Consider the following 24,337-nt stretch of genomic DNA (forward strand, 5'->3'; position numbering starts at 1 on the left):
ATAGACGGTCGTAGATGATTATCTTGTATCGTGTGCGGCAATAGCTAATATGGAATATAAGTCGACCTACCTGATTCGCTCTTTTTATTTGGATGGTTGTTTGCAGATTTGGAAACAAGACATTCTGAATTCCGCGTTGCATCGATTGCCATAAGCTGGCTAGCCTCAGGGCTGCGGAGTGCGGAGTCGATGGATTTTAGGGTGACTCCGACTCCGACTTCAAAAATTAACCTCGACTCCGATTTTAATTCCGACTCCGACTCTGGATGGTTCTATTAAAATCCATACCATGATATTGAAGCTCATAATGGAGATGTTTTATCTTGCCTGAAACGATCTGTTGTGCGCTCCAAGGCTTGACGCTGCAAATATGCATTACAAATAACATGCAGAATTAAAAAGCAGGTTCCGGGGCATTCTCCGTCTTCTGCTTCTTTCACGAACCAACAGCAAATTGGCCTTTTTTCGACAAAATCTAATTTCGAGCGCAGTATCGTCAATAAAACAGGCGCAGTGCATGACGTTGAGCCATGCATTGTTAACTCCGACTCCTGAGTCGGAGTCGGTAAGCTTATGGCGACTTTGACTCCGATTCCGGGCAACACTGTCGATTCTGACCGACTCCGCAGCCCTAGCTGGCCTTATATTGAATGAGTATCAAATTCATCATCGCTTTGCATGACACCCTGAATTATCTCGATCTGCTGAACGATGCGCAGTACGCACAGTCCACAGCCTATCGTTCGTTGCGCGCGGATGGCCGGCGGCCATGACGTCACAGACGATTCTGGATTTTCCTACCGACAGACCGCATAGCGCTGGATAAGCCGGTCCACTTCCACTGGTGGATCCCCCGAGTTGAGGAATGTCGATCTCCTGTAAAAATAGTCAAACAGTACCCCCTGCAGGAGTGGCGTATTATCGTATTTTTTCTGGAATGGCCGAGTTCCAATTCCCCAGATTAGCTTGTAATCGTGCACAGAGTGCGCAGTGCCCATCACTCCGCAGTCGAGCACGCGGCGCCATACGGTGGCATTTGTCCAGAAATGTGACCACTTGGTGCACTCTGCGGCCGGCCGGCAGACAGGCAGGGTCCGCGGGCGATCCTCGGCCCGTATTTGCGCGGTGGACACTGAGCAGTGAGCAGGGCCTGGCTGGTAGCGGCCGGTTTGCGTCACTTCCCGTCAGAGTTGGGGGCCTGTCGGTGGTGGTGGGGAGTTGGACGGTGCTCCGCTGAGGAAAGTCAGTCGTGCGAGAGAAGAGAACGCAAGGAGAGCAGTGAGTGGGTGAGAGGACGGAGACTTTGAGGAAGCTGGGATATCTTTGGAAGATTATCTTCGCCCCTCGGACACGGAACGGAATTGGTAAGTAACAGTCGTGACGCTGGAGTGGCATGTGTAGTGGATTATGTGTGTAAGTTATGTCACCTCTGCAGTGTACCGTTATGGATACCATTTATCGCTGCGAACGCATGATCAGAAGTGTTGAATTGGCCATTTTCCACTGTAACGCCCACTTTCTGCTTGTGGCTGGTGGGATACACATTATATAATTTAATAATAATAATAATTATTATTATTATAATTACACGACGCTACTTGGATTGTTACGCGTGTGTTTTCTTCCTACCGATTCCCAGCATGAACTGAGTATGCAACAATGTTTCCGTCGATGGAAACGGATTTTTTTTTTTTGCTCGACTTAACATCTGATCACCTATCACGTTTGATAATAAAGAAAGCTGAAAACTGTTGACAGGCTGGCGACTCTGTAGAATACCGAAACGTGTACCTATTTTTAAGTTAGCTGCTCAATACTTCACCCGTTCCATCGGCGGCCTGCAGTTCACGCTGTCCGTGCCCGTTTCCCAGTCGGAATGGATCACCAACTGGTGCTGGTGGTGCTGGTGACCACGCTCTGCCGAATCACCAATGCCTTCACCACTGCTGAAGTCCCCACGCCCAGGTTCACCTACGAGCCGGACACCATTCACGTTGAGATACCCAGTAAGGCGTGATGCATACACTTATTGTGCTGAGATGTCGGTTAGGTAGTAGGTATACCATTTACGTGCCTATTTGTGGCTGACGTTAAGCACTATGCACGGAAGTGCTCTGAGTGAATTTCAACCCCATTTATGAAGGCAATTGTCATTTATTGGTTTTATCACGATTAATTCGACCTCAAGTTGTGCGTCGCATTTTGCTCGTCCAAAGATATTTTGCTCGTTTCCGTTCATTTTATCTGGCGGTAACTGATAATTTATTGTTTCAGAGTTGCCGGGAATGTCGCTGGCAGCCATCCATCTGACGTTAAATGAGCCTGTGCACGGCACACAGCCGGGAAAAATCAACAAGGACTTGGCTTTAGTGGGCGATACCTTCAAAACTACCGTCCAGTAAGTTTTCAGTGTCATATTCTCTGGGTTACACGAAAAGAAATATTTTGCGTGTTTGTTCTTATTTTTCTCATGTGTAATATTTTTACATTATCGCTTACCACGTGCTTAGTTCTAATGGCGTATTTATGACGATACCAGCCCTAACCGGTTCCACCTGTGCCGTCCTGTGCTCCGGCAGCCTTCCGTGGCAGACCAATGACGTCATCTTCTACTGGGTATACGTCATCGTGGACGGCCTGGGCTACCAGCGGCTGGGGCAGCGACACGTGATCCGTGCCACTAACGCCGGCCCGCCGCCGCGTGGGCCCTTCCAGGTTCCGTCGCCTATGTTCCACCTGACGCCGCATGTCATCACCGTCACTGTCCCCGGTGAGTGACGCGCTGACGTCACTGACGTCAGTGTATACCTGACGTGAGTGTACACCTGACGCCGAGCGTCATCGCTGTCGTAGTTCTTATTGAGTGATCCACGGGATGACAGCGTCCAATAATTGGTGTCAGTATCCACCGGATATCAGTTTCATATCTGACGCCGTTTCGTCCTCACCGTCACTGTTCTAGGCGAGTGGTCCATGACTGATGTCAGTGTTCACCTGACATCACTCGTTGTCCGGTTGTCGCCCAATTGTCGTCCATACCACCACCGCTTCCTTCAGTCACTCCCAGCTTTCCGTCTGCGGCAGCTCTGCCCGGTATCTCGCTAGTCGCCATCCACCTCAGCCTCAACGAGCCGGTGCCGGGCACTCGGCCGGGCCGCTATAACCAGGACCTGGAGCGCAGCGGGGACGTCTTCACCACAATGGTGGTGGCCGACTGGAAGGCCGGGGACACCATCCACTACTGGCTCTATGTGGTCTACGAGGGCCTCGGCAGGCACCGGCTGGCGCAGCAGTTTGTCATTGATGCAGACGCTGCAGGTACGGCTGGGGCTAGGCGGCGAGCGCTGAACACGGGATTGTGAGGAGGGGTGGCGTATTCATGGATTTAGCTAAACAAAACCGCAAAAGCGGTTTCTTTGTAATAAGTTTGATTCATAATTTTACATGTTTCGGCTTATAATTTAGATAATTAGACATGTCGATTTGATTTGTCATGGTAACCATCTTTCATATGTCTTGCACGGTGCTACTGTAAACATTTACATCGTATCGACCGTAGAACCGCACATCATGCCAGAAATACGTTCCTGTTATCGCTCTGGCCGTAAACAATACACCGTGTCTGCTGCATGCCTTGTACAGTGTTGTGATAGCACAGAGTGCCCCTGTGCCTTTTTTCTTTCTGTATGCAGTCTGCCTAGTCCCCGAGTGCCTTTCTCTCGGTGTACAGTCTATAGAGTGCCCGAGCTCCGTTTTTTCTGTATACAGTCTGTAGTCCCCAAATGCCTTTCTGTATTCAATTTATAGTACCGGAGTGTCCCTTGCGCCGTATGCCGTTCCCCGAAACCCGTCCATGTTTCTGCCCTTTCCCCTCGTGACGCCCTGTCTCCACGTTATCCCAGGCGGCACACCGAGTCGTCCCGGCGTGCCCGCGACCCCGCCGCCGGCCGTCTCCTCTCAGCTGCCGGAGCAGTGCGGCTCCAGGTTCTTTGATCAGTTCGGCGACTTTTCGCTGCGGGTCTCTGGCGGCACGCCGGTGTCTACCTTCGACTACCCCTGGCAGGTAGGGGATGTCGACAGCATAGGAGGGTCACAGTGACGGGACTAGATTAACTAATTGTATTGTAGTGGTAACGGATCGAAGAGCGTTGTGATGTGGTAACTGATGCGATGATAACATGGAAACTGGAGCCTGGGCGGGCAATGCAAATTGTAACAGCATGACTACGGCGACATGCGAATTTGGTTTAGCAGTTAGCTGCTGTGATAACTTGGCCTTTGGTGTCAATACACATCAAGCTTTAATAGAAATACAATAACATCCCGGTATTGCATTTGGCCAGTAGATGAATACGATGTCGCTCTTCGACGTGGCAGTGCCAACCATGGGTACCAACTGCCAGCTAGACAAATTCGCCGATAAAAAACTGCAGTTAAATGCACGGTGTACGATGCCAATTTGCCGTAAACGCGGTCGGTACCGAACCAAAAGCATGTCTCGGAGCTTATCTCCTTTCTAAGCGTGTCTCGGTGCTCGATCTCTCAGGTACCCCGCAATGTGTCCCACAGGCGCAGATCCAAACGACGAGATCGACCCACGTGTGCGGTGGTATTATCATCAGCGATCGCCACATCCTGACGGCGGCACACTGCCTCAGCGGCCATCTCACCCGGGATCTGCAGGTTTGTCACCAAATCGCCGCAGGTGTGTCACCAAATCGGCAGGTCAAACACCAAATCAGTAGGTCGGGCACTAAATCGGCAGAGTTGTAGTCAAAACGTCAGATTTGTCACTCACTAGATTTCCGGGTCTCGTGCTACTCACTAGCTCGTTGACTTTAATTCTGATTACGCTCTGGGGGTCTTCGAGCCACATAGATAGTCAAGGGAACCAATGCATATGTTTATGCATTTTGTGTTACATTATATCCACCAACTTCAGAAGCGATTTCATATATTTACATTTTATGGTCGATCGTACCGCGACTTGCATGTGTGCAATGACGATTAAAGCCGCCAGCTGTTCGAGGCTTGTCCCTTTATATCCCTTAGTTGCGCCATTTTGCTGGCCTGCCACGCACTATTTGGTCGTGATTGTTGTTCCTGCTAGCCGGACTGACGAGTTCTTCCTTTTTCCTCAGGTGGTGGTCGGGCAAAACGACCTGACCAAAAAGGACGAGGAGGAAGAGGTGTTCGCCGTCAAGCAATCCTTTTCTCACGTCGGCTTCGGGGAAGGTAGGCTATAATGTAAAATCACCTGGCTTCCGTTACGATGCTGAGTAGAAAGTTGTTTATAAGGATGTTCGCAACGTATAAGAATAAAACTGTAAATCAAAACAGCCTAACCTGTAATTTTTAGGCATCTGTGCGCCAAAAACTTCCGCGCTCCGCAATGCGGGTGCCCTAAATGCCGAACCATTCATCATCACTTTGTGAACACCCGATTTCCTCCTGATCAGTTGATCGGTCTTGTGCAGCTCTCTGGTCATGCTCCCCCCTGTGCTACTGTCTGCAGAGGGCGCCGGTCGCTACTCAAACGACATCGCCGTGCTGCTACTCCGCACGGGCCGGCGCGGCCCCATCGTGTTCGGTGACCACGTGCGACCGGCCTGTCTGCCGCCTCCGAACGACATCAGTGCCGAGTTCACTGCCTGTCTCGTGTCCGGATGGGGTGAGCTTAAAGCTGTAGGGGGGTGGGGTGTGGAGAGCTGTATGGGGTGGGTGAGCTGAGAGCTGTAGGGGGTGGGTGAGCTGAGAGCTGTAGGAGGTGGGTGAGCTTAGAGCTGTAGGGGGGTGGGTGAGCTGAGAGCTGTACATAGGGGGTGGGGTGAGCTAAGAGCTATAGCAGAGTGATTGGTGGGATGGGCGTTGAGTTATAGGGGAGCAGAGCCAGAGGCCGGTGGGGTGAGCATAGAGCTGGTGAAGCAGAGGGCTGGGGTATACCGTGGGATGGACAGTGATGTGAAAGGGCGTACTTTAGCAGTAGCTGTAAGTTGTAACCCTGGAGGATCAAATCATTTTGGATTTTGAACGGCAGCTATAATAATAAATTAACGTGAACTACATTGAATAGCTGATTAAAATTATAATTTTGAGTGTGAAATAGTATTTTATTCAAAATTGGGTACTCTTTTGTGGTTGCTGGGGGTAAGTATACATTTTATCGCTATAATTGAGTGTCTTGTAAATTAAAGTAGAATTTCCGCGGTTCTCCGCTATTTTTCCCGTCATCTCCATAGAGATGTCACCTCACCCTTGACGCCGCCCTGTCGGCAGGCGCCACCGACACTGAGCGTCGTCCGAACGTGCTGCACGGCACGGAGGTACCGTACGTCTCCTCCGACTTTTGTTCGTCGCCGGAGGTGTGGGGCGCCCTGTTCAACGGCACTGGCCAGCTGTGCGCCGGTGACACGGCCGGCGGACGGGACTCGTGCGGCGGCGACTCGGGCGGTCCGCTCGCCTGCCGGGACGCCAGTGGTGAGTGGGGACACCAGTGCTGGAATGGCAGGGACGCCAGTGGTGGGTGGGGGACACCAGGGCTGGAATGGCAGGGACGCCAGTGGTGAGTGGGGACACCAGTGCTGGAATGGCAGGGACGCCACTGGTGAGTGGGGGGACACCAGGGCTGGAATGACCGAGACGCCAATGGTGGGTGAGGGACACCAGGGCTGGAATGGCAGGGACGCCAGTAGTGAGTGGGGGATTCCAGGGCTGGAATGGCACTGGCAGGGACGCCAGTGGTGAGTGGGGACACCAGGGCTGGAATGGCAGGGACGCCGACGGCTTTTAAATGAATGCAACGCGTCCCCGAGCGCTGTTACACATGTTTAAGCCGGTAATTGATTTATGTCGACGTTTTAGCCATCCGAGGTCTCCCATCCTCCATGCTGTCTGATGTCTGCTGTGTTCTTGCCGTCTAACTGTACTATTTTATAAGTTCCGGCATACAAGTCACATGAGCTGCTCCACGCGCTCGTGACTGAGGTCTCCTGCGTCTTTTAATCTCCCCAGTCTCAGCCAACCTGAGACACAATAGCCCATGCGGCCTGGCCATTGCCAGCCTGACGGTATCACATCACCCGTCTTTCAGGCCGTTCTGGCGCGTAGGATAGTCCCTGGGGCTCAGATACTGTCCCCGGTCGCCTATCTGACCTCTCCTGGGGCCCAGATGTTCGATGTATGTTTCCTGTCTGACCTATCCTATCTTTCAAGCCAGTGCAGTGGCTGGGAGGCTGACATCGTCTCCTGGGGACCAGATGTTCGGTTTACGTCTCTCCTCTCCTGTCACTCCTTTTTGGCGTCTCCTGACATATCCATTGTTCCAGGCCGGTGGCTGGCGGCCGGTATCGTCTCCTTTATCTCCTGTTGTGTCTCCTTTCTGGCGTCTCCTGACATCTCCATTTTTCCAGGCCGGTGGCTGGCGGCCGGTATCGTCTCCTGTTGTGTCTCCTTTCTAGCGTCTCCTGACGTCTCCACTGTTCCAGGCCGGTGGCTGGCGGCCGGTATCGTCTCCTGGGGCTCCGACGACTGCGGTCAAACGGTCCGGGTTGGCGTCTACACCCGCGTCTCCGCTTATGTGCCGTGGATCGTATACGTAATTGACAACGTGTTCGAATTCAGCTCCGGCTAAAGTACAACTGCCCCAATGACGTCACTGGTGGAATACAGCGGCTAAGTGTGGTTGACGTCATTGGAGGAACTCAGCCACAGCGTTCTACTGAGACTTACCGAGCCTTTGTTATCCGGGAGCTTGTTCTTTCGAGTGGCTTAGAGCTGCCTGTGGGTAGTTTTTTTTTTTAACGAGAACTGTCTGCAAAATGTGCTCAGTAGGTGGGATATTACGAGAACGGGACAGACGTAATCTTTGATATTTTTGTGGGATTTTCGTGTCTTATTGTAATCCATCTCGTACTCCATAACCTACTCTATATGCCACTGTAAGAGTCATTATGCGAACGTGAACGGACTATGGACACTGACAGTACTTCGTGACTGATGTCGCACCGTTTGGGAATCTGGCGTCTCCACCTTGAGGGCGTGGTGTTTTAAAAGAGGTGTGAAAATATATTCAGTACCGCACCACTTTCACTACATCTTGTATTCATCATTGAACATGTTGCTTTCAACACAAGTAAAATTGTAGCGGTGCATTGCTCATTGCTCCAAGGACGGACATTGACAGTTTCGTTCCATGGTCGTGTGGAAAACTGCCGGCTAGGAAATGTAAAAGAGGGTCTGTTATCGACGGCGGGGTCTGTCTCAAAGGCTGCGGTAATTTAGATAAGATATGCAGTTGCACGCACAGATTCGTAAATAAATGGAACGTCTATAGCAATACGCTGTAATTAAATTCCAATGACGATTAACTTGCTGCGACGACCCACACTAAGTGCTCTAGTATCTCTATACTATATATGATTTAAGTAAGGTTTAACCCAAGTGAAGGAAGGCAGCCTTTGAATTGTACAGCAGCCCATTTTACATCACCATCCATTATACATCAACCCGCGCTCCGTACGTAGTATACCGCGCGTACGGTATACGGCTGCTCTAACACGCCTGCACCCCGCTCCCCCCCCCCCCTCCGGATAGCAGCCGGCGAGCGTACACAAGGTCACCGGGCGCCGGCGCCGGGCGCGGCGACTGATGCGCGACTGGCTCAGTGCAAGGGCTCAGTGTGCTCAGTTGGTGTCCGGAGCGCGGTGCGGCGGGGAGCGGGCCACGTCTCTCAGCACCGCACTCGGTCGTGCAGTCTATGTGAGGACTCCAGGCTCCAGCACTAATTGGTCATAGCATCTGCCGCGAGAAGACTATCACAAGTCGCCGCATTTGATCGCAATGTGGGACCTAGCACCTTCCATCGCGGCGGCGGCCGGTAGTGCTCTGCTGGGTCTAGTGTCGGTGGTGGTCGGCCGTACACTACTGGCCCGTCGGCGGCACTACGTTTTCAGCCCCGCTGACCTGAGCTCGGCTGACCTGACCGCGGAGGACCTGCAGGGCAGCGAACAGCGTCTGGCGGGGGGTCTGGCCATACCGACCATCTCTGTGTCTCATGACGCCCCGCCACCCAAGAAGGAGCTACTCGACTATCACAAACATCTCCGAGAGAGTGAGTACTGCATGCGTGCTGGTGCCGAGGTGATGTCTGTTGCCAGTAATGTGTCATTTATCTGTCGTCGTTGATCAATTTGCGTTATTTGCCTGTTGTATACCGTATGCGTCCGGTTGTTGTTTCTAATAACTCGCACAAGATCACCTGTTTTTATGCACATGCCATGATGTTAATCGTTGCAAGACACGCTGTAGGCGTCCGGTAACCTGATCTGAAAGTGTTTATCCAGATGACATCGGTTCCGGCCGTGGCTGGGAGTGTTTAGGGTGCGAGTTTTAGCGTCATTCGGCGAAACCACGCCACCCCGGGTTCTCCTCTTGATCGTCTGACCATCCCCGTCCGCCCGCAGGTTTTCCAACCGTGTTCAACTCTCCGCTGGTTACGGTGGAGATTGTGAACGAGCTGAGTCTGCTGCTGACGGTGCACGGCTCGCGGTCCGAGCTGCGTCCCTACCTGCTGCTCTCTCACATGGACGTAGTGCCCGTGAATGAGGAGCGCTGGAACCACCCGCCGTTCGGAGGCCTGATCAAGGACGGCTTCATCATCGGTCGGGGAGCCATCGACGTCAAACAGACCACGCACGCTATCCTGGAGAGCTTGGAGCACCGACTGAAGACTGGAGACGCGCCGAAGCGGTCACTCTTCGTCGCACTGGGACATGACGAGGAGATTAACGGCACGCGAGGAGCCAAGGAAATCGGTAAGCTTCTGGGAGAGCGAGGCGCCCAGCCGCTGTTTATTATAGACGAGGGCACGGCCATTCTGGACCGGTTCATGCCGGGCGTGCGCTCCCTGGTGGGGGTGGTGGGGGTCTGTGAGAAGGGCTACCTGTCCGTGGAGGTGACGGCTCGCGGCGAGGCCGGCCACTCGAGTATCCCGCCGCCGGAGACGGCCGTCGGCCGGCTGGGACACGCGCTGGCCCGTCTCCACCCGAACCCGCAGCCGCTGCTGCTCGGCCGCGGCCCAGAGATGGAGCTCATCCAGCTGGCCGGCGCCGTGGCAAAGGGGCCGTTCAGGTTCGTCTACGCCAACTTCTGGCTGTTTAAAGGTCTCATCCAGAAGGCGTTCCTCAAGAACCGTGCCATGCAGGCGACCATCCAGACGAGCACAGCTGTGACTATCATAAAAGGTGGCTACAAGGAGAACGTCGTGCCCGGCGAGGCCACGGCCGTCATCAACCACCGCGTCTCACCGCTGATGGACCGTGACGCCGTCATCGCCGTCGACCGCGCCGCCATGCGCGACCCCTCGCTCGAGCTCAAAGTGCTGCGCGAGAGCGCGCCGTCGCCGATCGCTCCGTACGGCGAGGAGGACGGCCCGTTCGGTCTGATCGGCGCCACCCTACAGCAGATGTACGGAGACGAGGCGATGGCCGTGCCGGGGGTGATGATCGCCAACACGGACACGCGGCACTACCTGGAGCTCACCGATCATGTGTATCGATTCAACCCGATCGTGCTGCGGCCGGACCAGCTCGGCATGTACCACGGTGACAATGAGATGATTGCCGTCGACAACTACCACCACTGCGTCCGCTTCTACTACCGGCTGATGAAGAACTCGGAGAGTGACGCCGCCGTGGCCAAGATGCCGTGAAAGGTGGTGAGCGGTGAAGGGTCTCTCGCAGAGGCAGATCAGTGGATAGCGGCAGCCCGGGCTTCGAGGAGAAACGACTCTGCAGTTGGAAGCACACGGCTGACCAGCGACGGGCTGCGATGGATCAGCGATGAGCTCTATGAGATGGGTTCGCACATATAGACACTGTGCTGTTACCGGGTCGTTAATGCCATTTGTCATTATTTTGACGGCTGTGTATTTTGTTGTATGATTTATTACGTTAATGAAGGTATGCAACGCGCTATAAATGGGCAATATGAAAAGGTTGTTGTTAAGCAGCCCTAAATGCACATTGCATTAAGCATTTGAAGGACAGCCTTGCTAAATATATGTAATGGAAAAGTTTGTACATGTAATTGACTGGCGGCTTTGGGTTCGTTCTTCCTTCGGTTATGGTTACTCCCCATGAATAGACAGAAAAGAGCGCCGACAGGCGACCTCATAAATTAATAAAATAGTTCAGTGTCCCGATGCTATCGTATTAGGATCAAAATGCAGTGAAGGTCAACAAGCCATGACAATGCATTTCATCATGTCTCCACATAATCATACCTCACGAGGCGCAGCAAGCACCTGATTCAGAAGTACTTGGCCTCTGACATGAGCACCCGAGCTGTGACATGAGCACCTCCACTTAAGGGCAGGACACACCTCAGACCAATGCGATATCGCCGTATCTCCTCCACTATCGGCAGCGACAAGACACCTCACAAAAACACTGAGCTCGGCCCACCGCCCACGTGGATATGTAAAGCTTTATTTAGCCACTGGCGATGCGCACCGCGTCGGTAATATATAAAGTGAGTGAGGGCGACGGTCGACGCCCGTCGACCTGCGCGCGCCGGCGAGCAGGGCTGCGACGAACCGCGCGTCACCACGACTTGAGCTGGCGTCGGCGGCGCGCCGTCCGTTTGTACAGCGGGGGTCGGTCTCTGGCAGCGCCGCCGCACGCTGCGCGCCGCTCGCGACATGACTAGAGCTTTGGCAACCACGGTGGCGCCGCCTGCGCGCTGCGGCCGGCCCGTCGTCGGCCGCCTCTCAGATATATCACAGCGGCGCCGGCCACATTTTACCGAGAGCAGCGGCAGCCAGAGCGCCACGCGCGCGCCCAGCACCATCTCCCGGCGAAAAATTAAACTAGAGTTTGGTCACGGTGCCTCTGGCGGCGCCTCAGACGGGCGTCACGGTGAGCGTCTCCATGTCGCTGATTGACTTGACACGCCGGTGCTGCTTCTCACGCTGCGTCTCACAGCTGCTGGCCGTCACTACCGACTGGGGCCGGTCCGGGGGTGGAGCGGGCCGGCCCCCCGCCCCCGCCCCCGCCGCCGCCGCCGCAGCCGTCACCGGCACCCCGCGCGGTGTCTCGTACACCGGCTCCCTCGCCTGCTGCTCCTGGCGCGCCTTCAGGCCGAACGCTCTGCTCAGCGACCCCTGGCGGAGCGGCGGCACGGACCGGTCACACAGCGTCGGCTCCGAGAGGAGAGGAGACGGGTGGGGGCGTGTGGGGAAACTATGGGCGATATAGGGAGGCAGGGGAGCAGGGCAGGGCGGTCACACGCACACGAGGGTAAGCTGTTGATTATGTTTAGCGTATGTTAGCTTACTGAACATCGAATCATCGTATGTTGTCGATAACCAGTTCAGACACAAAACAAGTAACACCACATTAAAATGACACATGAAAAATGTTAAATGTTAAAAAGCCAGCGCAAGCGCGATATTCCATGCTAAATTGCACCTCACGCCATGGTTTGGGAATAGCGATCAATGCATAATTATGTGAAGTATAACCAATAAAAGTATGATAAATAGACTGACCAATAGACCGGTGTTTACTTTGTTCCAACATATGTCTCAATAATGGTGCACTGTGTAGGTACTCTGTAATGCAGTGTTGTAGTGCCAGAGCACTGTAGGGCAGTGCCGATAGTCGAGTGCCGAGGAGGCTTGATAGGACGACAGGGTCCAACGACTCGCTGACAGCATCATGACTTGTGAGTTAGACTGAGCTAGTTGCCACCCTCCCCGCCACCCGGTGAATTACCCCACACGAACACCAACCATCAAGTGTCCCCGGATAACACGAACGATAAAGTGAACTTTGAATTAGATACCCGATGAACTTTGGCCACACCCGCCCGAAAACACAAAACGAGCCACATCCAGACACCAAAGCAAATAGGACTAAGGTACCGTATAACTAACGACTACATAATAAAAGCTTGTATCGTTGGCTATACGAGTTAAGTTCAGGTAGAATATGTTCATATCCTATATCAACAACGGACATAGATTCGTTTGTGTATTTTTACTTTGATGTTGGCGGTAAGCAACGCGTAATGTAAAAGAATGCAAAAAAAATATAGAAAAGATCAAATTGTGCAGATACAAATCTATGCAGATACATTCAAAACGGCTTTGTTATAAATAACTTTGTCGGTCGCGTGCATGGACATAGCCAATGAAGCTATCGACTCGCAACTTTACTGCAGCTGTGGTATGTGTAAAGCGTAGTACCGGCCAACATATAACCTCTTCTTTCACTGCATACAGTGAAAATTGCTTTGTCTATGTCCTCATGATGTTAATGTCGGCATCAGCCGCTGCTACAAGTCTACAGATCAACACAAATCATGCGCCACAAATACAGTAACGAGCAGCTCGGATCCTCGGGGAGGGAGTAAAACGACTACATCAGCGGTCGGCAGGCAGACAGACATACAGACGAACGGGCGGCGGGCGGGCGGGCGGAGCGGCTAGTTACCTGCGAACTGGGCCATGCGGAGGGCTTGGGAACATCAGAACGGCACTCAGTACGGACCCGGCACAGGGTATCGGGCGGGACTCATTCGAGACGGAACCGTAACGGCACCGGCGACATCGGAATCGGGGCTCAGAGGTTTAGCAGACAGGACCCTTGGTTGCATCTGCATGGGTAGGTACTCAAATGGGGGTTTACATACTTCAGCCCAATCCAGGCATTATCCATTTCTAGGCATAAAAATGGATAAATGAACTTCCGATGGCACCGCTGCCGTTCCGTGCAGGGGCGGATCCAGAAAATCTCCAAGGGAGGGGCCATTAGAAACCAGGAGGCCCCCCCCCATAATCCCACCTGTTGGAGGCCCCATCTTCCCACTTGTTGGGCCCCCCCCCCAAAAAAAAACTGCGTCTATTGAGCTTATCTAGCTGTTCAGGCAACATCTCAACATCTGTGCAGGCTTGGAGGCCCTCTGTGCAGGTTAGGAGGCCCTGTAAAAGTGGTCATCTCTGTGAGTATAAGAGACCTCCAAGTTATGAAAAGCTTTACCAATCTTCTAACAAAGAAGTCTTCTCAGCTAGTCTTCTAAGAAATAACTAAGTGGGTAGGTTAAAAAAAAAAACTCATCGGATTTCGGCCACTTTATTTTCAGGAGGCCCCCTTTTCAGCTTTTTAACTTTTTAACTTTTTATTTTATTTTTGAAAAAAATCGGCCAAGGGGGGGGCCATGGCCCCCATGGCCCCCCCCTTGTATCCGCGCCTGGTTCCGTGCAACAAACAAATTCATAAAACACTCCTGCGTGAAAAAGGACAACTGAACTCCAAAACGAGCCGTCACAATCTGGGAATGTCAAACAAGGTGAAACTGAATGTTAACACTATCGACTTTAGGCGCGGCTCTGGCCTAATCGCCACGTCACTTTCAACAGGCAGTGAGTTACTGGGACTACAATTAAAATGTCACCGAACTTAAATATCACCCACACGATACATAGTTAGCAGGCAAACGGGAAGTGCAAACCTTTTTGTGCATGAACTGGAGTTGCATGTTCTGTGCAGCGGTCGCGAAAGGTGGAAAGTATTAGTAAAAGTTATCACTCCCGTGGGATGTTATTTCAGCACGGAACATAACGATAGAGTAGGATATTGACTTGACTTATGCATCATACACCATACATAGATTTCGCCCTCACAATCAACACAAGCGTTAAACCAATAAGGGGCCCGCCAGTTACCTCGATGATCTCTATAAAACTTGTAAAAAATAGTGAGGGTTAAAGGGAGATAATGACCTTTTTCCACAAAATCTGAGTTAGGATCATTTTCTGACAAAACACAACAAGTTATAATGTAAATTAAAACCATTTTGCTCAATGCGGTACCTTGCCGCAAATATCTCAACTTGAAGTCACGTTAGCGGGGAGCGCTGAAAATGACCGTTGAATAAGTACTTACATCACTTTTTGGTACTTGCATGTAATTTTGTACAATGAGCGTATTCCTTACATTTGATCTTCATCACATCTAGTTAGTTAATGGTCGTCTATAGTGCCTTCAAAAGATATTCATGGTTTGGGGGTGGTTTATGTCTAAATTTACGCAACTATTTTTCCTGTTCATCATCTGAGGCCATATGCTGCTATTTTAGTAGCAACGACTCAATTTTGAATCGGTCCCGCCGACTGCACAATAAAAGAAGATAGATACAACACTTTTGCGGCATCACTGAAAAACTTATGCAGTACTGTTATCAAAATTCTCATAACACCGTTCGACAAACCTGAAGTCTTTTTGAAATAAATATGCTTGTATTTTTCGCTTCAGGCTCTGAGGCCAAAATAATGAATTTCGTAGTCGCAATCGCAAGATTTGGCTGCGTTTCTGGCGCATGCCGTTCATTTGTGGCGCAAAATAATACTTGGAAACAAAGAAGAGTAGGCACTATGTACGAATCTAATTAATTCTAAACCGAATTAACTCTAATTCAAATTAGAATCCTTACAACCAAGCAACGACAAGGCGATAACATAAACAAAAACCCAAGCGTCGCTGTTTGAAACAAAAGCGCCATATACTGCGACTTTTTTATAGAGAAGGACAAGAAGGACAACGCATTTCGGTGGGTGTTACAAGTACTGCAAGTACTGCTTCTTTTTTGCAAAAATAAAAACCTTTTTCACATACGAAAATGTGCTAGGAAATTTTCATATTTTATAGAAACTACAGTAGAAATAGTATAGATGTCGAGTAATTTTTATTAAAGAAAAAAGAAAGCTCATTATCTCCCTTTAATGGTCTCCCAAGTAGAATGAAAAGAAAGGCTGTGCGTGAAACACTCTGATCACATGCAATCACTCGAAATGACATAGCTCCCACCACCCAGCTACCCCAAACTTCCACCAAAACCAGCCTCACCCTCTCCTCTCCCCTCTCTCCCTCTCTCCCTCGCTCTCTCCCTCCCCATCCGCCCCGACCCTCACCCGGAGGCTGGAGCCGCGCTTCTCCTTATCCGAGGAGCGCTGCAGACCGCTCGCGTAGGAGCGGGAGAACGGCCGGCCGAGGGTGGCCGAGCCGGCTCCTGATCCGCGCTCCTGCTGACGCTCCTGGCGGCGCCGCTCCTGCTCCCAGCGCGTGTAGCGAGCCTCCTCGTCCAGGAGTGCCCTGGGAGATACAGACGGGGATGAGTTAGAGAACGAGGGGTCCTGTGGTACTTGTCCAGTAGTGCCAATTGGCCTGGAAAGTAATTTAAACTCGACATCGAGCCGTACCGGTAGGCGGTATAATCCAACTACAACTACAACTACTGTATATCTTACGTTCTGGTGGGCCGAATCAGCCATTCGGTCTTTATTCATTGCCCTCACCTGGCGGGCTGGACCAGCTTATCCATCTATCTCACCTGGCGGGATGGACCAGCTTATCCATCTAGCTCTTACCTGGCAGGTCGGACCAGTTTATCCATCTATCTCACCATGCGGGCCGAACCATTTATCCATCTATCTCACCATGCGGGCCGGACCAGTTTATCCATCTACCTATCTCACCTGGCGGGTCGGACCAGTTTATCCATCGATCTCACCTGGCGGGTGAGATCGATCGAGAGGTGGACCAGTTTATCCATCTATCTCACCTGGCGGGTCGGACCAGTTTATCCATATATCTCACCTGGCGGGTCGGACCAGCTTATCCATCTCGGCAGCCAGGTGTCTCCGGATCATGGATTTGGACTGAGGCACGCCCAGGGCAGTGGCCATGGTGTCGGCAGTGAACGAGAGCTCCAGCACCACCAGAGCGCCGTGCACTCCCGAGTCTGGGAAGAGCAGAAAACGACGGTCAGCTATGGTAAATAGTCATAGGTAGAGGCGAATTAGGGAGCTAACATATTCAGTCTTAGGCGAGAGTCATAAAAATTGTTAATGTTTCTGAAAACGTATCGCAGCCGACCTCTCCTAGTGAGAGAGCTCCGCGCAGTAATATCAATCAAGCTATGCGGTACAGCCTATCAGTAGGCGTAAGAGCAGCTAGCGCCATCTAGGAACAGTCAACAGAAACAGCTAGGAACTGCATACGGAAATATCGTGTTTAAATACAAACACTGCAATATTGCTTCGGGGAGCAACATTACCTAGTCAAGAACACGGAAGAACAGGGAACTCTCTAAGCGTAATTTAAGTAAGAAACTGCACTTATCTAAAGCTGTAGCTACATAAAACCTTCCATCGCCACACTCGTCTCTCTCCCCTGTCGTCGTGACCCTCACCTTTCAGGTTGTCGGCGTACTCTGCCAGGTCGATGGAGCGCGCCCAGTGCACGAACCGTGCGTTGGTCCACACCAGAACGTCGTTACCCGTCAGCTCGCTGCGCTGCCGACGCTCGCAGATGATCTGTCGGTCAAACTGCAGCAGTCGCAGCAGCTGGATGCCGTGCATCATCGACACCTGGCGGACAGTGGGGGAACTGTTAGTTTGAGAATCACCACGGCGCAAGACCGTCGATATCTGTGACCACAGACTGGCTCACGATTCATACGATTCACACGGTTTTCAAGAGCATACGATTCACACGGTTCCATCTTGTTCATCCGCAGGCCAGTCAAATTTTTCTCCACGCCTCTCGCCCCCGGATCTGGGCTGGACGGTCACCTTCATCCGACGAGAGTAGCTCCTCAGGAGCGGGCTCACAAGCGGACTGCGGAGGGATAACCGTTAGCGGGACTGGTTGGGCTGTCTTCTATGACAGGCCCAGCTCCGGTGGCCCACGAGGCTAGACCTGTGTCTCTCCCTGACTCCTGTTACCCTTCCAGCTTTACAAAGGTCTCCATTAGAGCGAAAAAGGCTGGCTGTGCAAAGCGAAACAAGCGTGCCCATCACACGCCTTATTAGCTCCTCTACAGAACCCACCCATTCCCTCACCTGGTGGAACTTCCTGGTGACATTCAGGTAGCGCTCCATGTCCTTCTTGGTCAGGTGGGCCAGCATGCGTCCGTCCATGAGGTGTGCGCTGAACAGCTCGGCGTACTGAGCCAGCCCAATGTCGGGCAGCCACTCCGCCGCCACCCAGCCGTGGTTTAGCTGTGAGATGTACGGATATTTGCAGAGATGCGGCTGACGGAGCTCCTCGATGGCCAGTCGCAGCTTCTTCTTGTGCATGGGCTGCTGAATGCCAAGACATCGCTCCAGGTCCACGTCGGTTAGCTCGAGCATCACCTTAGGGAGGTAGCAGGAGCGTTAACTGGAGAAGCAGCTGCTAAGGGTACTGTAGAAACTCAATTCGTAGCACTTAGCAGATATGTGCCAACTAGGGATAAGACATCAAGCGCATCTGAATGATTCGAATGTCACATAAGCTTCAAATCATCAGCCACAGCAAAGATTGAGATGTCAAAACGGTTCGCTTTCTGGCCTTACCCACCAGGTACAGACAATGCTGAGTTTCAACAGTCTCCCGAGACGGTTCCGAGTTTCGACTGCCGTACCTTTCCGGACCGGACGTTTTCCGCGCAGGCCGGTCCATACTGGGGCATGCCCAGTGTGACCTGGAGCCAGGCGAGCACCATGGAGGCCTTCCACCGCTCCATGGGCAGCTGCTGCGCCTCCTCTAGCAGCCGCAGCTTCTCGGCGTACGACTCGTCCGTCAGCGGCGAGGAACAGAGCGACGAGTGCGGCGACCACGAGTCGTCGTCTGCGACCAGTCGTCCACCGGCTGACGTTAGTGGGGCGACTGGACACCAGCAGCGGCTGAGCATGCGGTGGACCGGGCACGGGCAGACGGCACGGGGTCGGACGGAAGGATGGCACGGGTCACGGGCCGGCGTGAGTACGGGAAGGTGAGGATCATGGCAGGCCGGGCGTGACACGGAATGGGATGGATGACACGGGAAGCGAGACGGCACGGGTCACAGCGGGTTGTGACGGCAGGGTCGAGTGGTGTGAGGCTAGGGGCGGGACGGACTGCTACCTGGTTAGTCAGCGGAGAACACAGAGCGACAGACCCTGTCGGGCTGGGCGAACGGGACGCGGGACCGACACCATGAGACAAAGCTAACGGAGCACACGCGCGGTTAGAAGCTGATTAATGCTATGATGGCTTGCCGGCGGGCTTGGCCTGGGCATCTGCCAAAGACGAGAACCATCTGTCAGCGGCGGCCGCCGCGGCGGGCCGGCCTGTGACGTCAGAGCGTACTAATGACGTCAGAAACGGCATGAGGCTGTCTGGTTCCTCTCGGACCTCTCACCCCTGCACCACCCGCCGAGGTACAGACTCCTCCCACTCAGCAGTCTGAAAGCCTCCGTCACCCCCACCCCCCTAGACGTTGACCTGTCCACTTACTCGTATGGCTGCCCATGTGGAGTTGTTTCCGCTGCTTCTGCCGTGAGAAAACCCGCGATATGCTGCCCCAGGTGCCCTGTTTAGCACCAGCCTTGGGTCGCAGTTTGCGGTCGAGCTGGTCCAGCGAGTCAAGCTGTTCGGCGGACTTGGAAATGGCGCTGAGGTCGACGGCGTGCGATAGAGTTAGCGGCGACATTGTCGGAGAGCCGCGCTGGCCATCCACGGCTGCTGGGAACGGGCGGAAAGGTCAGAGGACGGTCACAGGGGGGCCAAGAACGGCTCACACGGGGTCAGGGACGGGTCATACAGGTCATAGATGTCTTAAGGGTAAAACATAAGGGCCCTACGGATCACGAGTCGCATGGGTCGCAAGTGTCAGACTCAGACAGGTCATGGAGGTCAGAGGGCATTGTCAGTTCAAAAATGAAGGTCAGACAATACTCTGTCGGTATAAAAATGTCACAGGCGTCGTAAGAAGGTCATACAGGTCACAGAGCCGTCAGACGGAGGGGTAAGTAATGCACAAAGGTCAGACACCAGAACACATCTGTCACAGGGCTCACGGATCCATTGCAGATGCCAGTCACAAAGGCCAGAGACGATCAAACGAGTGTCAGAGGCCAGATGATAAAAGACGGATCACAGTGGTCCGACGGACCACAAAGAATTACAAAACAGGCCAAAAGGCGTATCATAGGTAAAAATGGTCAAAGATCATGAAGGTCAGAGTAGTCATTAGTAAGGTAATCAAAGTCTACCTTGATCTAAGATGCGCATGACCCCACGACTGATCTCACAACTAATGTTATACTGGGCGGTATCTGAGAGGGCGGCAAAGTAGCATAAACACATACTCTTATTTGTGATAATGCTTAACAATGAACGGTTGCCTTCAGGTAATCACATATGATACACGTAATGCATAAGGTATTCAATACATTGCGGTTGCAAGCCCCGAGCGACGCACAAAACACGAAAAAAATGATTGTCATCTGCTGTACCCTGCCTTGCCTCTAGCGACCATGCAATGAAACTGAGAGGCACTATGAACCAACTGAACCAAGCGACATCAGGCTGTCTGGAAATTCCAAAACACAAACAACGCAAGGCTCAATCAGCAGCAGACAAACAGCATTGCCGGAGAATCGTCACCCATTGAATACGACACAGCACTCTTAAAATCAGCTCAGCATAATGCTTCGACAGAAACGCTATAAATCTAACAAAATGTTTCACAGCAGCCAGCACGCCACGAGGCAGATGCTAGGAGATGTTAGAATCAAAGCCACAGAATAGCATGCAGCATTCGGATGTTGTCGTTGGACGCCTGAATGTACGCAGTCCGTAATGAGTCCGTTAGGGCACCAGAACCTATGTACATTGTATATCTATAAGATGATAAAATTTGTCAATGGAACGTCGACGAAATAAATATATATTATTCCTTCTCCAGATCATGCTTATCTAATGATACCTTTAAAATCTAGAGACTTTACATAATGTCGTCTAGAATAAACCTCTTCATAACGGCAAATCGGCTTTTATGGCATGGACCAAAGCTTACCAATTGTTAGCTTTACTTCTTTTTAGATGTAAGCCAAGTGTCTCAATAAAAGTGTGCGCTGCAGCAGGCTGCGTAAGCCGTTAGCGTACTACGGATACACAGCAGAATGCACAATAAAATACTACAGCTGTAAACGATAGGGCGTTGCGGATGCATGAGCAGATAACGTATAGTTAGCCATAACGTTTTTCTTTTAAACAGCAAATGCGTAAGGAATTTTTCTCGTACTCCCTGAATAAAAAGTAGCGTACTATTTTGATTTTTGGGCATCAGCCAACCAAGCTAGTGAAGCATACACGATCATGTAAATTCACGGATACGTAATTTCAAAGATAAACAGCGTTAACACATAAACACATCCCAGCCGCATGTTCCGTCAACAAAACCCTCTTGCTTCTCTTATAATCCCCATCTCTACAGACGGACTAAAGCAGCTACACAACGAATCATCACACTAAGCGGAGCATGCGAGTCGAGCTAAGCCAACAGACAGGGGACGGGCGGCCGGCCATTCACTGAGTGAGTATAAACACGTACGGGTGTAGTAGTAGTATGGGCTGCACGCGGTCGCCGAAGAGACCATTGATATCGAATCATAGTCGGTAGGCACCGGGTCGCCAGCGCCGCCGCCAGCGGTCGGTACACCCGCTGCAGGACACGGGACAGACGCGGGGAGCGCGGGCTTAGGCCGGGACTGACGCGCGGAGGGCGGGCTTAGGCCGGGACTGACGCGCGGAGAGCGGGCTTAGGCCGGGACAAACGCGGGGAGGGCGGGCTTAGGCCGGGACTGACGCGCGGAGGGGCGGGCTTAGGCCGGAACAGACGCGGGGAGGGCGGGCTTAGGCCGGGACTGACCGCGCGGAGGGGCGGGCTTAGGCCGGGACAAACGCGGGGAGGGCGGGCTTAGGCCGGGACTGACGCGAGGGAAGGGTGTGGAGGGCGGGCTTAGGCCGGGACTGACGCAGGGAGGGCGGGCTTAGGCTGGGACGGACGCGGGGAGGGCGGGCTTAGGTCGGGACTGACGCAGGGGAAGGGCGCGCGAAGGGCGGGCTTAGGCCGGAAGAGACGCGTAGAGGGGTTGGCTTAGGCCGACTGAGTGTACCGCCGGTCGGTAAAATAGTCCCGATGGACGGACGGACGGAGGGATAAACTCACCGCGACCGGAGAGCGGAGAATGGAGATCTGACACTGCCTTGTGGGGGGTGGGAGGAACAGAGGCCGGTTGAGACAGCATGTTGGGACTTACAGAGCCAAAAGGCATCAGAAAAACGGAGAGCGAGTCGAACCAGCAGAGAGGCAAATGATCGAAGTTTCCGATAACATTGTAAATGACACAGCAAAACAAACAAATTGGAACGTTTGGAATTTAAACGAGACTTTCCTTATCAATCATCGTTACTGAATGTATGTCACTTTATACGAATAAATTAAGTAAATTTAAGCTGATGAGCGAGTTTGATGTCATTTTCTCCTATGGTAATAATCAGTATCGCTGTATTTTTTTCTCTTTTTTTTTCACGTACACATTATCAATAAAATTAATTAATTCAAAGCGAATGGCAGCAGGCTTACATTAAAGGAAAACATTTATGTTAAATGATATAAATTCGAAGTTTCGCCGAAACACTTACCACAAATCCATCGTGTAAGCAATAAAAAGTCATTTCAAGAAATACACAGTTGCAACAGGAGTTTGATATTTACAGAATGAATAGGGATAAATCTACAAATAATTGCGAATCAAAGCAGGATTTGCAAGGACAGAAGGATGAGAGAACCGATATTTCAGAAATTGTCTGCAAAGAAAGTAAGATTAAAATTAATATTAGAATATAAACACATAAACATACCAAGTGTGAGAGATAAATTGTTATTGACAGTAACATAAAACAAGGTGTCGTGTGCGCTTGGTCGGGTCTGTCGAAGAAGACAAAACCGTTTCCATAGATGGCCTGATAATCCCAAGGCGCCGTGAGCCTATCATAGCTTGAAATGGGCAGCACAAATGTATGTTTATTCATAAGATAATTAAAATAATTACGCACAAACCAGCCAAATTTCCTTCGAGTAAATTTCATCAATCCAGAAACATCGTGTAAAATATAATATTTAAACTATTAGCTGATCCAAAGAAATATTAACTCAGATTTTACATTGATGAGCTGATCACGTAGAGCAAATCATCTGTACTTTGATACCCAGGTTTCGATGATCAGGAGGTCACCATTCAATCGGACCCGACCAAGCGCACAGCCCTCAACCGAGCCACAGACAGAACAGAGTAGAAGAGAGCAAACAAAAGGTGGATGAACTCATCTGGCACGCACCACAGGCGGTGACACAGTACCCGGTCGTACCGTCGCCCGACGTGGTCGAGTCGCTCAGGTTTCCGGAGGTGCCGCCGGCGCCGGTGCCGCCGCCGGCCGCTACCGACTCGCGGTCCGAGCTCACCCGTACACCCGAGTCGGCGCTCGAGCCGCGGCCGTTCGGCGTGCCCAGAGCCGCCGGGGAGAGCGCCGGAGCGGCCGCCGGGGAGAGTGACGGAGCGGCCGGCGGCGGGCCACCGCGGCTCACCGGCGGCTTGGCCGAGTCGTGGTCTGAGTAGTAGCCCAGCTGAGAGAGCTGCTTCCGCAACTGCCGACAGCAGGACATGAAGTCAGGGTTAATTGACAGCATTCATAAGAACATCACGCTCCACAGAAAGTTGCATGATTTACATACAGAAAATAGCAAGCGCTTACTTCAAATTGTACACCCAGCAACAGCAACACTCACTTTGAGTCTTATGTCTTCAATCGCAGCAGGAATCGCTCTTTCAATACTGCCACCACAGTACCACTTATCTGAGTCCCCTCTACCCTCCTGGACCCTGTACTCACGCCGGTGAGCTCCTCAGTAATGTGTTTCAGCTGTCCGTCTTTATTACTGAGTTCCGCCGACAGGCCCACCGACCGCTCCGTCTCATCTCGCGCGTGCTTCAGGATATTCCACTTCTCTCGCTCCGTTTCGTCGCGCTCAGCAGCCAGCGTGCGTAGCGATTCGTCGTTTTCCTTGATCCTCTGAGAATGACAGCATTATCGGTCATCGTTAGAGGAATTGACGGACATCAGCCAGCGCCAGCTGTCAGCAGTATTGACAGCAGAGGCATCGTCACTGCGTCCGTCATCGTCAGAAACGTCAACGGATCATCAGCAGGGACGGGATCGTGGAGGGAAGCGATGTCGGCACGCCGGTGGGGACGGGAGACTGGCCGATGGAACCGTGGAACGTGACTGGGATATCGAGTGTCGTAGTATCGAGTCTGTCTACAGAGGATAAATTGAGGATAGCGAGCAGCGATAGTTTATACGGGAGACTATTGGAAAGGGGATCGAGACGAGGGATGTGGAATGAAGGGAAAACAACGAAAAAGGTTGAAGGGAAAGGCTTATCCTGCCTTTTACTTAGACATCGC

General features: G+C 52.1%; 3 protein-coding genes across 9 annotated transcripts in view; 2 read left to right on the plus strand and 1 right to left on the minus strand.

Annotated features, from left to right (window-relative positions):
* Positions 1–960: 960 nt before the first annotated feature.
* On the plus strand, positions 961–8,082 carry LOC122385426 (coagulation factor XII-like). Of its 2 annotated transcripts, none has more exons than XM_043373687.1 (11): positions 961–1,364; positions 1,872–2,006; positions 2,275–2,398; positions 2,580–2,770; positions 3,085–3,318; positions 3,903–4,063; positions 4,570–4,683; positions 5,142–5,235; positions 5,516–5,671; positions 6,277–6,477; positions 7,485–8,082. In XM_043373687.1, the coding sequence occupies exons 2-11, from the start codon at positions 1,877–1,879 to the stop codon at positions 7,628–7,630; spliced, it is 1,551 nt and encodes a 516-aa protein (XP_043229622.1). In that variant the 5' UTR covers positions 961–1,364; positions 1,872–1,876; the 3' UTR covers positions 7,631–8,082. The 2 variants fall into 2 exon arrangements, with proteins under 2 accessions (XP_043229622.1, XP_043229621.1); XM_043373686.1 differs by having other exon boundaries at positions 1,015–1,364; positions 2,577–2,770.
* On the plus strand, positions 7,677–11,076 carry LOC122385427 (N-fatty-acyl-amino acid synthase/hydrolase PM20D1-like). Its single transcript, XM_043373688.1, has 2 exons — positions 7,677–9,109; positions 9,462–11,076. Exons 1-2 carry the CDS (start codon positions 8,839–8,841, stop codon positions 10,706–10,708), a joined length of 1,518 nt encoding a protein of 505 aa, XP_043229623.1. The 5' UTR covers positions 7,677–8,838; the 3' UTR covers positions 10,709–11,076.
* A 118-nt stretch (positions 11,077–11,194) lies between these two features.
* The window catches only part of LOC122385425 (liprin-alpha-1-like), a 53,510-nt gene continuing 40,367 nt past the window's right edge, over positions 11,195–24,337 (minus strand). For 2 of the 6 annotated variants that reach the window (XM_043373679.1, XM_043373684.1), the window contains 12 exons: positions 23,763–23,942; positions 23,211–23,517; positions 21,421–21,531; positions 19,320–19,547; positions 18,466–18,671; positions 17,903–18,196; positions 17,251–17,428; positions 16,656–16,800; positions 15,971–16,151; positions 14,512–14,541; positions 13,494–13,517; positions 11,454–12,160 (listed from right to left, as the gene is read on the minus strand). In XM_043373679.1, coding sequence (XP_043229614.1) covers positions 11,900–12,160; positions 13,494–13,517; positions 14,512–14,541; positions 15,971–16,151; positions 16,656–16,800; positions 17,251–17,428; positions 17,903–18,196; positions 18,466–18,671; positions 19,320–19,547; positions 21,421–21,531; positions 23,211–23,517; positions 23,763–23,942 — 2,145 coding nt within the window. In that variant the 3' untranslated portion in view covers positions 11,454–11,899. Of the gene's footprint in view, positions 12,161–13,493; positions 13,518–14,511; positions 14,542–15,970; positions 16,152–16,655; positions 16,801–17,250; positions 17,429–17,902; positions 18,197–18,465; positions 18,672–19,319; positions 19,548–21,420; positions 21,532–23,210; positions 23,518–23,762; positions 23,943–24,337 lie in introns of all 6 variants that reach the window. The other 4 variants (XM_043373681.1, XM_043373685.1, XM_043373683.1 and 1 more) reach the window with 4 other exon arrangements.

This window comes from Amphibalanus amphitrite, unplaced genomic scaffold (genome assembly GCF_019059575.1).
Source record: "Amphibalanus amphitrite isolate SeventyFive unplaced genomic scaffold, NRLGWU_Aamphi_draft 000219F_arrow, whole genome shotgun sequence".
Lineage (NCBI taxonomy): Eukaryota > Metazoa > Arthropoda > Thecostraca > Balanomorpha > Balanidae > Amphibalanus > Amphibalanus amphitrite.

Bases quoted from the DNA above. Each gene is read 5' to 3' on its own strand.
- LOC122385427 (XM_043373688.1), top strand. From the start codon at position 8,839: ATGTGGGACCTAGCACCTTCCATCGCGGCGGCGGCCGGTAGTGCTCTG. The intron at 9,110-9,461 runs GTGAGTACTGCA...GTCCGCCCGCAG, and splicing joins TCACAAACATCTCCGAGAGA to GTTTTCCAACCGTGTTCAAC.
- LOC122385426 (XM_043373686.1), top strand. From the start codon at position 1,877: ATGGATCACCAACTGGTGCTGGTGGTGCTGGTGACCACGCTCTGCCGA. The intron at 4,684-5,141 runs GTTTGTCACCAA...CTTTTTCCTCAG, and splicing joins ATCTCACCCGGGATCTGCAG to GTGGTGGTCGGGCAAAACGA. The intron at 6,478-7,484 runs GTGAGTGGGGAC...CCACTGTTCCAG, and splicing joins CGCCTGCCGGGACGCCAGTG to GCCGGTGGCTGGCGGCCGGT.